At 35.4% G+C, this 16,923-nt stretch overlaps 1 protein-coding gene across 2 annotated transcripts in view; it reads right to left on the bottom strand.

The window, feature by feature from the left end:
* Nucleotides 1-10,892: 10,892 nt before the first annotated feature.
* The window catches only part of LOC144440511 (xanthine dehydrogenase/oxidase-like), a 21,861-nt gene continuing 15,830 nt past the window's right edge, over nucleotides 10,893-16,923 (bottom strand). The window contains exons 24-30 of one of the 2 annotated variants that reach the window (XM_078129895.1): nucleotides 16,672-16,753; nucleotides 15,320-15,544; nucleotides 14,566-14,640; nucleotides 14,164-14,216; nucleotides 13,530-13,710; nucleotides 12,243-12,431; nucleotides 10,893-11,719 (exon numbers count right to left, since the gene is read on the bottom strand). In XM_078129895.1, the coding sequence (XP_077986021.1) occupies nucleotides 11,546-11,719; nucleotides 12,243-12,431; nucleotides 13,530-13,710; nucleotides 14,164-14,216; nucleotides 14,566-14,640; nucleotides 15,320-15,544; nucleotides 16,672-16,753 (979 nt within the window). In that variant the 3' untranslated portion in view covers nucleotides 10,893-11,545. Of the gene's footprint in view, nucleotides 11,720-12,242; nucleotides 12,432-13,529; nucleotides 13,711-13,736; nucleotides 13,786-14,163; nucleotides 14,217-14,565; nucleotides 14,641-15,319; nucleotides 15,545-16,671; nucleotides 16,754-16,923 lie in introns of those variants that run through there. The other variant, XM_078129897.1, reaches the window with a different exon arrangement.

Genomic DNA, 16,923 nt, shown 5'->3' with positions numbered 1-16,923 from the left:
GGTTTATCGGTTATTTCTATGACGTGCTTAGGGAGTAAAGTTTTATTTCGCTAAATACAAGTGTATTGTTCTGTCAGTAAATTGGACTGAATTTTAAGCTTGGCATGTTTTTTTTTTCAGATTTAATGACGCTCACTTTTCAACCATGGTGTGTATTAATTTTACATTTGACCTTAAAACATGTGAAAGGAAGCTTGGTGATAGTCCTACATGCCTTAGAGTTTTTCCACTGAGCTATAGAACATTTCCATTAGTATAATCTTTGTCATAGACCATCAATTCAATATTCCTTACATTTCGTTGACAGCACTATAGAACTTTCCCACTATACTCTTTGGGATAAACCGTCAATTCAATATTCCTTACTAACAGTTCGTGGACTACACTATAGAACTTTCAAAGTATACTCCATGCGATTAACCACCAATCACTATCCCTTACATTTTACTCTTTACGATATACCACTGGTTCAAATATACCACAGGTGTCAACAGCTGGCACTTGTTTGTTTGTCACTTCATTGAGGCAATCATAAATTTGGTTTATTTGGGTATAGCTCTAAGTCATGTGCTTCAGTAGAACGATATAACGATGTAATATCATTCATTTACACCACATATATATCAAACAAGTTGAACGTAGAACCAGCATGGTGATGGGATAGCTGTACATGCTAATTGTAATTGGAACTTTTCTGTAGTGGGCATCACAGTTAGTTTTACCTTGTTGGAAAAACATTACAATTCTATAGGCCAATGCTTCTACACCCCTTGGCTAATGGTATATTGAGTTCACTTCTACAATTCGGCTACTAGACAAATAGCTGTACCCGTTGTTGTAATCAGTTGTTCAACGACAAAGTAGACATTGGCAAATTGTATGATAAAGAATCTTGCTCTCCTGTCAACATGATTATTAATGGAAGCATGTAGCACATGGTTTGGAAATCTACTATGTTCACTTTGATATTGATCAGCAAGACTAGTGGATGACTTCAACCTTTACATGTTTCCATTCCTCATATAATGCAATATAAAATCATTACCTTATATTCGAGAATACATTTCAGAGAGAGAGAGAGAGAGAGAGAGAGATAGGGAGAGAGAGGGAGGGAGGGAGGGAGGGAGGGGGAGGGGAGAGAGAGAGAGAGAGAGAGAGAGAGAGAGAGAGAGAGAGAGAGAGAGAGAGAGAGAGAGAGAGAGAGAGAGAGAGAGAGAGAGAGAGAGAGAGAGAGAGATTTTGTGTGTTTCTCCTTACCTGCTGGTGTTGACTTCGACTTACTTGTTCGGCTTAAATGTAGCCGGTGAAGTGAATGAAACTGGTGTCCTTCCAAGTCAGAATATATAGGTTTGCTTAATTTTTTTCTGCACATTTATCTATTTTTATATTTATATCGTGCATAGGGGATAAACTGTATCTTTCAGAAAATGTATTGTACTGTCACCAAATTGGACTGAATTCATTCCTTGGCGTATGGTTTTGGGACTTAATGACCCTCACTTTTTAAACATAGTTTTAATTTATATTTTGACTTTAAAACATGTGAAAGGAAGCTTGGTGATAGTCCTACATGCCTTAGAGTTTTTTGGACTGAACTATAGAACATTTCCATTATTATACTCTTTGGGATAGACCATCAATTCACTATTCCGTACAGTTCATGGACGGCACTATATAACGTTCCCACTTATACTCTTTGGGATAAATTGTCAATTCAATATTCCTTAATAACAGTTCGTGGACTATGCTATATAACTTTCAAATTATACTCCATGCGATTAACCACCAATCACTATTCCTTACATTTTACGACCTGCACTATAGCATTGTTCCATTTTACTCTTTACGATATACCACTGGTTCAAATATACCACAGGTGTCAACAGCTGGCACTTGTTTGTTTGTCACTTCATTGAGGCAATCATAAATTTGGTTTATTTGGGTATAGCTCTAAGTCATGTGCTTCAGTAGAACGATATAACGATGTAATACCATTCATTTACACCACATATATATCAAACAAGTTGAACGTAGAACCAGCATGGTGATAGGATAGTTTTACATGCTAATTGTAATTGGAACTTTTCTGTAGTGGGCATCACAGTTAGTTTTACCTTGTTGGAACAACATTACAATTCTATAGGCCAATGCTTCTACACCCCTTGGCTAATGGTATATTGAGTTCACTTCTACAATTCGGCTACTAGACAAATAGCTGTACCCGTTGCTGTAATCAGTTGAGTCCACGACAAAGTAGACATTGGCAAACTGTATGATAAAGAATCTTGCTCTCCTATCAACATGATTATTAATGGAAGCATGTAGCACATGGTTTGGAAATCTACTGAGTTCACTTTGATATTGATTAGCAAGACTAGTGGATGACTTCAACTTTTATTTGTTAGCTCCGCTGTCAGCAAAAGCTGAAAGCATAGCTTTAGGTATAGGTTTGGTATTGAGGTAAAGAGTTTAGGTGAATCATTGGTGTCCGTCAACTTTTTATATTTTCATCATCTTCTCCGAAAGTGACAGTCAGAATTCTTCGATATTTGGTGTGCATGTTCACTGGGGGGGGGGGGGGGGGGATTCAGATTTGTTCATGCCAAGTTGATCTGTGCCATTTTCAATTTTTTATGATTTTTTTTCAAAGAATGATATGTTCATCATCTCCTCAAATACTACTTGTCAGATTGCTTTCATATCTATGGTGTTGATGGGCAGGTGGTAGCTTACTCAGATTTCATAATTTCAAGTCAGCACATCTTCTTTTCTATTTTTTATGATTTTTTTTGTAAATTAACAAAAAAATTAATATGTTAATGAGCATTGTGACCGACGCCATATTCGAAATCAGTCCACGAGACTTTAAGTAAGCTGCCACTTTTCAAAAGACACTATTGTCGTCAAACAATCAATGTAATATGTGCTATAATCAGAATTCTATGCATTGTGCGCCCAAATGACAAGTGTTTGTTCGAAACAGGGTTGTAAATTTCAAATCCAAATTTTGCACCCCTTCTACATAATCAGCCAGTCTGCAATACCTTCATTTGCATACAATCTATCCTCCAGATAGCGACACTTTGAATGGCTGCTCACAGGCCTTATTTTTCGGTATTTTCAACTCGCCATAACTTTCACCAGATACTCCCATTTTAGATACTGAAAACGCCTAAACCTTAACTGATATCTCTTCTTTTGTGCCAGCAAAATAAATTTTGGCATTACATTTAGGAATACTGATTTTCCGACGAATTCGGGACACATACTTGAGGCCCTGAAATTTCGACCCGGTTTTTCGCTCATAGTTTCCTCAATACGGACCGGAAAGTTTACAAATTTCACAAAAAGGTGGATTTTTATGTGTTTTAAATAACTATGGCAAGTTAGTAGGATCATTGTGTAACGGTCTGGACTGTTCAAGAATTTTTGGTAGAAAATGACTGATTTGACCCGGAAGTTGAAGCTGGTCTTGTTCGACCGGGCAATTTTCCACAACCAGTTAATGCGGGAGTTTTTGATACTCACTAAAATCACACTTCAGACCCACTATAAACGTTTGATGTTTTCAGATAACATTCAATTTGTGATTAATTCTATATTGTCATGTAATTTGGAGTGACAGTGAACTAGAATGAAGACAACTCGCGTAAGCAAGGCAAGGCATGCCTAGGCCATAAAGATGTGCGGGTGAAGTTAAAGGCAGTATGTACAGTGAATCGACCAAACTGTGTTTATTGGCCGACAGTTTACATGTAAACACAGATAACTAATGTTAGTTATCTGTTATGTATCGACATGAACATGTCTTGCCATTTCCAAAATGCAAATATTTGGCAAGTAAAAGTAATTAAAAAAATTACAACTTTAATTTGGCTTCAGACTTTGCATTATGTTTTGCATATCTTTCCCCGCGTTTTACATATAAAATAGATCCGAAAATGGTTCTCTCTAGTCATGTCAGTGATCATACCAGGGATGCTTTGAATACGAACGAGGTGAAGCATGTTGAGGTATTTGGTTGAGAATTATAAATATTGCGAAATGTCAAGTACAAGGTTTAAATACAATGGAATAATGAAAAAAATTGGCCGAGTCTGCTGACAGGCACTGGTCACAAGACACTCCGTAAATTTAAATATTAGATGATGTTACGTCTACTACAAGTTGAATGTTGTTGACAATTAACCTTATGGACAGTGTTTTGGTAAATTTGTTAGAAAATTGAAATTTGAATTGCCTCAGAATTATTTTAGATCCCTAGTTTATTTCATTAATTATTAAGATTTTAGAGGGTTAAAGCTGTAAGACACTGGAATTATTTATAGCCAACCTCAAAAATCCTTTGTGTGTGTGTATGTATGTATGTGTGTGTGTGTGTGTGTGTGTGTGCGCGCGCGCATTTCCCAGTCATTATTTTTCTGAGATTTTGTGTAATTTTCATAACAGTAATTTTTTTCTATAAAATGATGACTATGGTATAAAAGTGCAATATTTTACCAAATTTCTGTGTAAAATGTGTTTTATAGTGAGACATCATATGAAAACACTAACCACTTTATTACATCACTACCAAAATAAAAACTAAAAAGAACAGCGGAGTTATTCTTATCGATAGGTCGCTTGTTTAAATTCCTAACATAATGCACTATACTATCATTGACTAATATTCGAGAATATATTTCTGAGAGATAGGGGGGAAGGGAGGGAGGGAGGGAGGGAAGGATGGAGAAAGGAAGAGAGAGAAAGAAAGAAAGAAAGAGGGGGAGAGGGAGGGAGGGAATGAGGAGGGTGGATTTTCGCCTGCTAATATTGATATTTGCTTGCTAGTTTGGCCTCAGTGGAGAATATCAATGGATTAAAACTGGTGTCATGAATGTTCACGACATGTAGGTTCTTTAACGTTTGTTTGAATCTCTACTGGTTAATCGGTTATTTCTATGACGTGCTTAGGGAGTAAAGTTTTATTTCGCTAAATACAAGTGTATTGTTCTGTCAGTAAATTGGACTGAATTTTAAGCTTGGCATGCGTTCTTTTCATATTTAATGACCCTCACTTTTCAAACATGGTGTGTATTAATTTGACATTTAACCTTAAAACATGTGAAAGGAAGCTTGGTGATAGTCCTACACGCCTTAGAGTGTTTGGACTGAACTATAGAACATTTCCATTAGTATAATCTTTGTGATAGACCATCAATTAAATATTCTTTACATTTTATGGACAGCACTATAGAACTTTCCCACAGTAACTATACTCTTTGGGATAAACTGTCAATTCAATATTCATTACTAACAGTTATATAACTTTCAAATTATACTCCATGGGATAAACCACCAATCACAATCTCTTATAGTTTATGACCTGCACTATATAATTGTTCCATTTTACGCTTTACGATATGACGATACTTCATTGAGGCGATCATAAATTTGGTTTATTTGGGTATAGCTCTAACTCCCCGACAAAGTAGACACTGGCAAATTGTATGATAAAGAGTCTTGCTCTCCTGTCAACATGATGATTAATGGAAGCATGTAGCACATGGTTTAGAAATATACTGTGTTCATATTGATATTGATCAGCTAGACTAGTGGATGACTTCAGCTCTTACGTGTTTCCATTCCTCATATAATGCATTATAATATCATTAACTAATTTTCGAGAATACATTTCAGAGAGAGAGAGAGAGAGAGAGAGAGAGAGAGAGAGAGAGAGAGAGAGAGAGAGAGAGAGAGAGAGAGAGAGAGAGAGAGAGAGAGAGAGAGAGAGAGAGAGAGAGAGAGAGAGAGGGGAGGAGGAGGGGGATTTTTGCATGTTAGTGTTGATGTTTGCTTGCTAGTTGGGCCTCAGTGGAGACTGTCAATGGATCAAAAATAGTGTAATGCTGAGTCACGACATATAGGTTCTTTAACGTTTGTCTGTATCACTACTGGTTTATCGGTTATTTCTATGACGTGCTCAGTGAGTACTTCATTGAATGTCTTTTATCCTTCCAGTTGGCATATGTTTTTACAGATTTAATTACCTTCACTTTTCAAACACAGTGTTTATTTTTACGTGGCCTAACAAAGGCGTAAGCTTTTCTCCGGCTTGTCGATCGACCCCGTGCTCAATACCCCTTTCTGTTGACAGACTGCACTTTAGAAATTTTCCATTATGCTCTTTGGGATAGACCCCAATTCATTACCTCGTACCGATAGTGGCCTGCTCTATAGGGCAATACATTTATACTCATGTTACTCTATATAAACAGCTTCAATGCGTAGAGTTAGTGTTGTAACTTTTACAGTTTAGAATTCTGAATGCACTAGGGGCAAATGGAATGTGTTTTTGAAAATGTTTTGTATGGTACAGTAACTTTCTAGTAAGTTGTACACCGTAAACAGTATTGCATAACCTGTGGGAAACGCATTTGTGGTAGCTGTATACTTTACACTGGCCTCTAGTTACCCTACTTTAATAATAACTTTGTAACATTCCAGTGTCTGTGGGTTCAGACTCGACTAACATTATGCTAGTTTTCTGACTCCCATTACCTAATAACCAAACTTTATTTACTTTATAGTACGAACTGTAAAATAAATCGTATATGTATGGTAATAAACTACATATATTGAACATATATATGTGATTACATGATGAATTAAATCTAATTGATTTTTAGATCAGTACCCACAACTAAACGCCCTCGACGGCGATCATCATTGCAACCTGTTTGTGTACTACTTGTGGATAATATCACCCCCCGATCAAATTATAAAATTTTATATATTGTGGTTGTCTTATCGAAAAATATACTCCAGTTATAATTACAACTAGTGTAGTTTTAAAATATTGACAAATTTAAAACCAAAGTGTCACTACATCACCTATGGATAACATTGACCACTAATCAACAAATATAACATTCTTTAGAATTGACCAGTTATTAGTGAACATTTCTTTTGTTAGTTGATGAAAGAAAATGTCCCGGATGCAGCTAGTACAGATTCAACTAATAATAAAATCTACATAATGTAAACACATTTCTTAAAGTGAGAGTTTTAATAAAGACCAGGAGGAACTAGCTAGAGAAAAACTACCACCCACCTCGATTTGGGTGTACTTGGATAACCATACATCTTGGTCTGTTTCAACTATTCCTAGGTTGCATGGACATCATGGTGCATGGTACAATCCACGAGTCGACGGTCTACGTCCAGAGCATAGACCCTACTCGTGTAGGGTATATGCACATGACAAGGACTTCAGAATCTTTTGTGTGTGTGTGATCTGAGCCAGAGCTCTTTTAGTTGTCTGAAGCAAGGGTAGATAGTTCCCACCAGGCCGATGGCTATATCTCTCACCAGCCTACCAAACAACAGATTAGAAACGCCTATTGTATTTAGTTGCGAATTTACTGTAACGCTCCTCTCGAAGCCCACAGACAATATAGAAACATTTCTTGTCTGTACGAAAACGTACCTTTTGTGTTACCTTTTTTCGAAGATAATTGGATACTGTGTAAATTTGTACTTAAATAAATAAATAAATAAATAAATAAATAAATAAATACATACATACATAAATAAATAAATAAATAAACAAACAATATTATTCATCCAAATTAATTCGGAAATATGTTGAACGGTCGCCGCAAGAGCAGCGCCCTAGTACCCTATACTCGTGTTGAAGAAGCAGGAGGAACCCGAAGTGCCCGGGGAAAACATTCGTTGTTTGGCAGGGTCAAACTGAGTGTCACCCTTATACGTAGACCTGAATAAATTTTAATTTTATTCAAACCCAGCCGACACTTAACGGGTTTGGACACAGACTGCAGAGGTAAGAGAGTTGATCACTCGGCCACCGACAACCCTCTGTTGACCATGTAATAAACCAATTATTAATTGCGATGTTAGTAATGAAGTTAATGTCACAAGAGATGAGGGGGTACAATATGCAATAACACGTACTGGGGACATTGTCCTTGAGCAAGTATATTGGCAAATTGGTCCACACAGTATCGGTAGCGTACATGACTAGTCCTAGGGGAGGAGCTCTGGCCCTCAGCTAACTAATGCCATGTACCCGGTGGTGGCAGTATTTTAATACATTGAAATCACTCCCTAATAAAGTTAAAAGTAAAAATCTTGTCCTTCGTTTATTATAACAAATTACTGACTCTGATGAAAATCGGCAATGGATCAACAGTATTATTGTTCACGAATGAAAACAAGACAAATGACTAGATTCACCGACTATCGAACACACAGACAATACGTCGGGTCGTTGCTTCCTCACCTGCCGAGGGGGTTGACCGATGTGTGAGGGCGCCCGTCATGACGACCTTACAGAGTACAGATGATATAGTATTGAGTAAACACTTGACGTATTTGAATAGTACGTGACCTTTTGACCTCAGTAAACTAATCTAAATTCTTTTGTCAATCGATATTTACATGTTTTATGTTATCTGATATGTTTTGTTTCAAGATCAAAGCTGAAATGATTTTTCTCCAAACTCAAGAACAGTTGGTTGAGGCTTTATGTGGCAGTTGTTCTAATTTTCCCATGCCTTCGATCATATAATATTAAGACAATAATTGTATTATTTGAAGAAAAAAGTAACTTTATCTAAAATTGGACATTCCTCCGACCACAGCTGTCATGTGCACAATAACAATAATCGATTTACAAGATCATCAAAGAAGTCCATTAATGAATGGCAATTATTTTGAATATTTTAATGTGTGACGGGAACGTCACACTTTGGAAGGAGGGGATATTGTTACGGATGACAGAATACAACTTTTTAATATTCGCTAAGTTTTGATGTTTTGCGAGGTCACCGTGAACTCTCAGCTGTCATGAATTAATACTTAATGTTTGCATTTCGCGAATAGTATTCTTCTAAGATGACAACATTAAGTTATTAAAAGATCAACAGTGTCAAAAAATGACTAATTACAGACATTTGGAAGAACAATGATGTGATCACATTGTTTAGCTCGTTTTTATATTTGTCAATATCATTTGCATTGAATTAAGGCGACGGCAATACTTCCGTTTTAGTCATTTATGGTGCTGATTACTTTATCACCCAAATGTATATTCTATGTTTATAAGAATTTAATGTTGAAATAAATTATGAATTCATTCTTTGGAAGTTGGAGCTGAAGGCAACAGCTAGGCCTAGACATTAGCTTCTATCTGTTCCGTGGCCACTTCTAAATGATCCAGGTTAACCATGAACATTGTGTGTAGTCTGAGCTAATTCCCTAAAAGTCCAAGTCGATCCCGTCTACGGAGTGGAGAGAGAGAGAGTAACATTGGAGGAGGTTTCGTTAACATTAGAGTTATCCCCTCTCTATTTGTTACACTATCATTAAATATTCATAGATATTTCTTATTTATAACTATGGGTGAATTAAACTGGTAGAACATGACACGAATGGCTAATTGTGTTAAAATGGACAATGGGTTACAATATATACACATAGAACGTGTATCTTTGGAAACAAAGATTTCCTTCCATACAGCATATCATCATTTGAATGAGAAATAGAATATATTTTGTATTCAGTTATCTCTTCTTATATTTATAATTTGAATATTACCTACAACACTATTAAAACACGCTGTACATTGCTTCGTTGTTGTCTGTCTGTGTCTGCCTGTTTGTTTGTTTGTTGTTTGTTAATATTTATTCATTTATTTTATTTATGTGTTTGTTTGTGTTTTTAATGGCCAATTTCATCAGTGACTTTTAGAATACTTTTTACATATGACAAATGGCGTGATTTTGTGGCGTGATTTTCTGTTTTAATCTTTGTGTACATTCATCTCATTGTATTCGAATGGTCTTAAAATGAGAATTAAATCATCCAGCAATCACTCGGTTAGATGATTCTGGCAAGTCGAAATCTCTTCTCAGACGTGACTAATTCTGAGCCCTGGGCCAAGTGTGATAGTGTGAGTGTCATGGAGTGCTGAGATAGAAGCCATGGAGTACCATATGTGAGTGCCATGGAGTGCTGAGATAGAAGCCGACTCTAGTTCCTCGCAACACTTATATCTTGCACCTTATTTATCTCGCAGGGAAAAGTGTCTTAAAGAGCTCCGGAGATGGTATAGAACGAGAATCACGAAATTGTATGTGAAGTACGATAGAGGGGTTATGTCGTGTAGCAATGACATCGATTGGTCGGGGGGGGGGGGTTGCAGTGCGCCTGCCTAGTATTTTGAGGGTCTTGGTTTCGACTTCAGCATATATTGTGATTTTGATAATTACAACTGATCGAGTGTTTTTGGTGTAGTGCAATGTTTGCTTTCACGGAATACAGTGATCTTCGGTAAGGTACTTCCTAACCAGTCCTACACAACGTGCATGAATGTTGCGATAGGCGTTCAGAGGGTTAGAAATATCAAGGGTTGTTTACACATGTACAGACATTAAAAGACGTGGCATGGTATTATTCTGACAACGTGACGTGGCCCTGGATACTTAATACTAGAGATGGGGTTTAACCTAGGGTTTGGACAAAAAGTACAATGTACAAATTCATGTTACAGTCAACAAATATTACAGCCATACTACCCAAGGCATCATGATAAAAAGTAAAATACCAAAATACTCCACGAAGATTTCCAAAATAACTTTTGGAATTGTTAATAATTGACCTTTTCGAAACCAAAGGGAACGTAACCATAGTCAATCTCAGCACGATAAACATGAAACATAAACATGTATCAAGGTAACAACACCAATGTACATCTTAGCTGGTAAAGTAATATCACATGGCTATATTGACATATCAACGGTTATTGGTTTATTGACACATTTTACAATGTACTATGGAAAATGTAAACAACTTGTTCATCATACCGACTATTTCATTGGTTCCTAAATACTAAATTCTATGCAACATCTTTTCATTTTTCAAGATAGCTTTTGCAAATGCTTTTGATTCAGTCAATAGTGATCTGTTGGTTTTAAAGTTTACATATTTTGCGTTGGTGGCAATATACATGTTTTGAATTGATTGAACTTTTCGATTATCTTCCTAATTATAATGTTGATAATAATAATAATAATAATGTTGGTTCTTATATAACGCTTTCCCACCCAGTGCTCAAAGCGCTTTACAATTATTACCCCTGGCTCGGATCTATATCGGCACAACGGTCAACGGCCTTTTATACTTCCTCAACTCACTGGGGAGCATACAATCGCAAACAGCCTGTTGCCGTCAAATTTGGTTCACTAATTTTCTCATGGAGCTGGAGATTAGACAAATTGAATGTAAACCTTAATAGGAAAGGGAGTTTCTATGTCCTTTCACCATTCCAACAATATTGATAAATGAATTCATGTTATTTGAGTCATGCGTACTGTGTTCTTATCTATCTTAATGATAATAGTAGACGGTGATGTCATGATCTTGACGACAGGTCAATGACCCTTCAATCAAAGTAGGGCATAATCTAGCAAAAATAATGAATTTTTCTTTAAAATTGTAATTATGTCATCGGTAGCAATAGTTGATGTTGATCAATTCGAATTCACATATCCTTGGTAAACTGGTCAATGCAAGCCATACGAATCTTTTCTGCTGTTGCTGGGGGGTCTAGTCTAAATACACCATGGATTCCAGCATCGGCTCTGGCTGCATAGAGGGCGTCCTTGATAGCGAAGTAAACAGAGCTTCCCAGGAAAACAGGTAGTTCGCCAACATTCTGCAAAAAACAATATATTTGTTAAAATGTAGTATATCATAAGAAAAATAAACGCATTAATATTCAAAGAGTTAAACCCAAGTTCTTGAATCAAGTTGTTATCTGATCAGTAGAGCTATGCGAATTAGACTGAATGGCACTCCTTTGTTCTGGATTAAGTTTCTCAACAGTTCTGCCGGACATATATCTTCACACCTAAATTTCCACTCTAATCACTCTAATCTAAACTCATGAAATGGATTTTTATAAGTATTAGTATAATTTATGACCTTATTTGAAAAATAATTAAACAATGGGTATGAAAAACAGTTGTCTGGCAGAGCTATAGAAAATGTTGGCACAGAATAGAAGAATAATCTCATGTAATTCCTATGGATTTACTGATATAACACCAATGCGACAACCTGGGATTGGAACCCCTTGCCTTTTAAACAAAATGGTTCAGATTCATGCTAAACGGTTCTTGTGTTCATTTATACGGTCTGTATTGTACAGTTGTTTTCATGGACACGTTTTATCTCACCTTAGCAGAGTAAATACCAAGATTATTAGGACACCCTTTCAACAGATGAACATTGAATTGTTGCGGTATATCCTTCACTCTGGGTATTCTATACAAGCCTGGTCCAAGACTTAATAATTCTCCGTCAGCTGATCTACGTTCTTCCTCCATAGTGAATAAACCATATCCTTGCATAAAACCTCCTTCGATCTTTGCAATTACACAGAAAACATTGATCACAAAATGGAAATATTACTGTAAATGGATGTGTTTTTATTGCATAAATCATGTCTTGATGACTACATTAGAACATTAGCAGCCGCCAGCAATGCTATTACAATGAAAATACAATCTTGTATTTTACAATGTATTTTTGCTTTTAGAGTTTAACATAGTAAGTTATAATGTATTACATATATATATATATATATATATATATATATATATATATATATATATATATATATATATATATATATATATATATATATATAGTTTTGGTAGTACTGGAACTCTTTCTTGGGTGTAACTCGGAGTTTCACGCATATCTGCAGAGTGTCTGATGATCGCAATATGCGTGAAACTCCGAGTTACACCCAAGAAAGAGTTCCAGTACTACCAAAACTATTACGCTCTGCCACTGCGGTATAGAGCACTGTCTTAGCAGATTGATACTCACCGAGTTATATATATATATATATATATATATATATATATATATATATATATATATATATATATATATATATATATATATATATATATATATATATATATATTCAGATTCATGCTAAACGGTTCTTGTGTTCATTTATACGGTCTGTATTGTACAGTTGTATATATATATATATATATATATATATATATATATATATATATATATATATATATATATATATATAACTCGGTGAGTATTAATCTATATATATATATATATATAAATATATATATATATATATATATATATATATATATATATATATATATATATATAACTCGGTGAGTATCAATCTGCTAAGACAGTGCTCTATACCGCAGTGGCAGAGCGTAATAGTTTTGGTAGTACTGGAACTCTTTCTTGGGCGTAACTCGGAGTTTCACGCATATTGCGATCATCAGACACGCATACTGCGATCATCATATATATATATATATATATATATATATATATATATATATATATATATATATATATATATATATATATATCTTCTGCTGCATTACCATCAATAATGATGTGAGACAATTATTAATGAAAACCATCTAATTAGCATACTGGGTTAGCTCAAAGGCAAGTTGTACATGTACCTGTCCAATGTCTAGTGCAGGGTTCAAACTATCCCCACAATCAACTACAATGTCTGTCCTCAACACTTCAAAGTCACCAGTCAGGCAATCCACTTCAACCTCAGAACATGCGCAGCCATAGGCATAGTAGTAACCAACTGCTCCTGTTCTTTCTGTCCAATTCATGGGATCGCCGGGCGGTCTATATGTAAAAATATGTTCTTATATTTGATATCCAGGTTAATCTCGGCTACCCAGTCTCACCGGTGATGGATCTCTTCATGACCAAGCGAGAGAGGTACGTGGTAAGATTGAGTATTAACCGAGCATAAAACAGAGCAATTTTCTCGCAATGTAAAGAATATTAGATGTCTGCCCAACTCTCTGCCGTCTGTCTACCTTTTTTACACCTATGTGTTTCTCATTGTCTACTTGAATTACCCCTACTTCTGTATGTCGCATACTCTCGCCATTACTGTCTAACCTTAAATATTGTTCCTGTGCCTTTGTCTCTTCGATCTCTGCCTGTTTATGTCTTTCCTGCTATCACTCCCTGTCTATATGGAGTCTGTGACAGTTTGTTTGTCTGGCTGTCTGTCTGTCGTAAGCAGTATTTACTATTGATATATTTACACATTGACAAAGGTTTACCTACTTATAAAAACCTCTTGCAGAGAGATCTACACGGTTGTTGTACGCATCTTTTACCTGAAATACAGAGTAAGGATTATACTTAGGAAAATGAACAAAATGAACTCTTCATTCAGACATATATATATAACTTTACACTGAGGTTCTATATATAAATAATATCATGAAATATTTGGGTTAGCACTGTATGGTTCATGATATTATATATATATATATATATATATATATATATATATATATATATATATATATATATATATATATATATATATATATATATATATATATATATATATATATATATATATATATATATATATATTTAGAAATACATATCCGACCTGTCTTCATAAAAACAATACTCTATCATCACATGACATACAAATATTTTGCTATATTTACCTACCCATTCTTCCCATGAGCCTTTTGAGTTTTCGGCCATAGTAGGTTTCAGTTTATCCATTATATTTTCACATGCGATCTAAATGTTTAGAAAAGATAAATTTAAATGTCGTCTTAGTCATGGTTATTGGTTGTGTGCATAAACACTTATGTGGTTGTCGTGTAGTAGGTTATATACTGAACAGAGTAGTTTTTTTATTGACTTCTGACCTAGCTTATCAAGCGCTTGTGACTTCTGCTCTAGCTTGTCAAGGGCTTGTGACCTCTGAGCTAGCTTATCAAAATATTGTGACCTCTCACCACGCTGTCAAGGATTTGTGTGTTGTCTTTCAACAGTAAAAATAGCAGAAATTATCGGAGGACAAATCGTATATTGTGAATGTCTTTGGTTATTTATCAAAATACCATACCATGTATACAGTGTTTTTACATGTATATTAATTATTTGTAATGCATATTACATATACACATAATTGCTAACTGATAACATATCATATCTGCAGTTTCTTGGGTAGTGTCATAGCACATAATTAAAATTGAATCAATCACATGTAATTTAAAGTAAAGGAAAACGGCACATTAATTACTGTGATATAAATCAATCGACACTTAAATTGAAAACTGATATAATGATTTACATGTATGTACACATAACTGAAGCGCGTGTGCGTGCGTACGTATGTGTGTGTGTGTGTGTGTGTGTGTGTGTGTGTGTGTGTGTGTGTGTGTGTTATAACTCCCATCGAAGTTTAACTCACCCTCACGGCATGACCGTATAAATCTGATCCACTGCTTGCTCCAGTAATTGAAGTGTTAGCATTCTTATCAGTGGCTGTTTCGTTGGCATGGATACGATCTATAGGTATGCCTAGAACTCTACTGGCAACTTGTATAGTTTTAGTGTATAGACCCTGACCCATCTCTATACCACCATGTGATATCAATACACTTCCATCAGTATAGACATGAACCAATGCACCACTCTGGTAGAAATAATATCTAAGGTTACTGCATGCAAATTTTAATATGCCACCTTTTTGACAGCAATAATAATGTAATGTTTGGTGTAATCAGTCAGCATACCGTACAGACTTTAAGCATATATAAATGAGTTTATATATATATATATATATATATATATATATAGTTTTGGTAGTACTGGAACTCTTTCTTGGGTGTAACTCGGAGTTTCACGCATATTGCGATCATCAGACACTCTGAGGCCTACTCTCTGGGTGTGCTGTATATATAGAGTGTAGACAATAGAAATACCATCACTATTGTCTGTGTCGGTGGGTAGGTGTTGTATGTGTGGAGGTGTTGGTTGTTATTGTGTGGGTTATTGGGTGCGGACAAGTAAGTGTTGGCGGGTTGTTCCATGTTGGGCTTTGATGTTCCGTTAGTTAACGGGTTTAATAGTTTAGGTGATAGATGCTCTATTGAAGCTGGACAAATAAAACTTGTTCTCGTGTCGGCATTTGGATATCAACTCAGTTCTTTTGTTTAGTGTGGAGCTTTTGTCTGCTTTAATAATAGTTAGTTTTTCGGTTAAACACAGGTTGCATCGTTTCGGTTAAACACAGGTTGCAACCTGTGTTTGATTTCACGTATGCATAAGTAATGAAATCACTGTTATTGGCTAAATATGGAACAAACCTGTGTTAAATTTGTTAAAGTAAATTGTTGAAGTACAAATAAATTAGACTCTTTAAGTCAAATTAGAGGTCTGTTTTATCTATATATAGTACTTAACAGTAATTCTAATAACGTTGGGGGCGCTGATTTTAGGGTACAGGCCCAGAATTCAAATTGATTGGATTTGGTGTACAGTAAGCATATTTTGTATTTGGTTACATACAGGCAGTTACACACATATACAGGTTACTCAATTGTGTTCAATGTGTATGATGTTATTAATAATAAGTTAGTATACCCTAACGTATAGTTTTTAAAATTGGTCCTCTAAACTTAGGGTGTCCACTCAGGATGCATCGTTTCACATCCATGTGGACAAGCGCCCTCAACATAAAATATCATGCAGATTTTCCTCGCTACATATTAAATCACGTGACTGTAATTGCCCGCTACACAATAAAGTCATGTAAATTACCTGATTTATAAATCCTCCAGGAAATCCACACTTCCGTTTATTCGGATTAATTGATATTCCTCGTTTTTTCCATTGGTTTTCCCTGAAAAATTGAAAGCCATCATATTAATATTGGTACAGAATGGTGACATAAACATACGTAACTAATATATAACTATTAATTCTAATTTGTAGATATCTACCTACCAGAACAGAACTTTGAAGGGAAATCATATTTTTATACATGGAGTAAATCTTACACAGAAGCTGTGT

This window comes from Glandiceps talaboti, chromosome 9 (assembly GCF_964340395.1).
Source record: "Glandiceps talaboti chromosome 9, keGlaTala1.1, whole genome shotgun sequence".
Lineage (NCBI taxonomy): Eukaryota > Metazoa > Hemichordata > Enteropneusta > Spengelidae > Glandiceps > Glandiceps talaboti.
The sequence above is the reverse complement of the archived record's forward strand: the minus strand, read 5'-3'. Positions and strand labels throughout refer to the sequence as shown.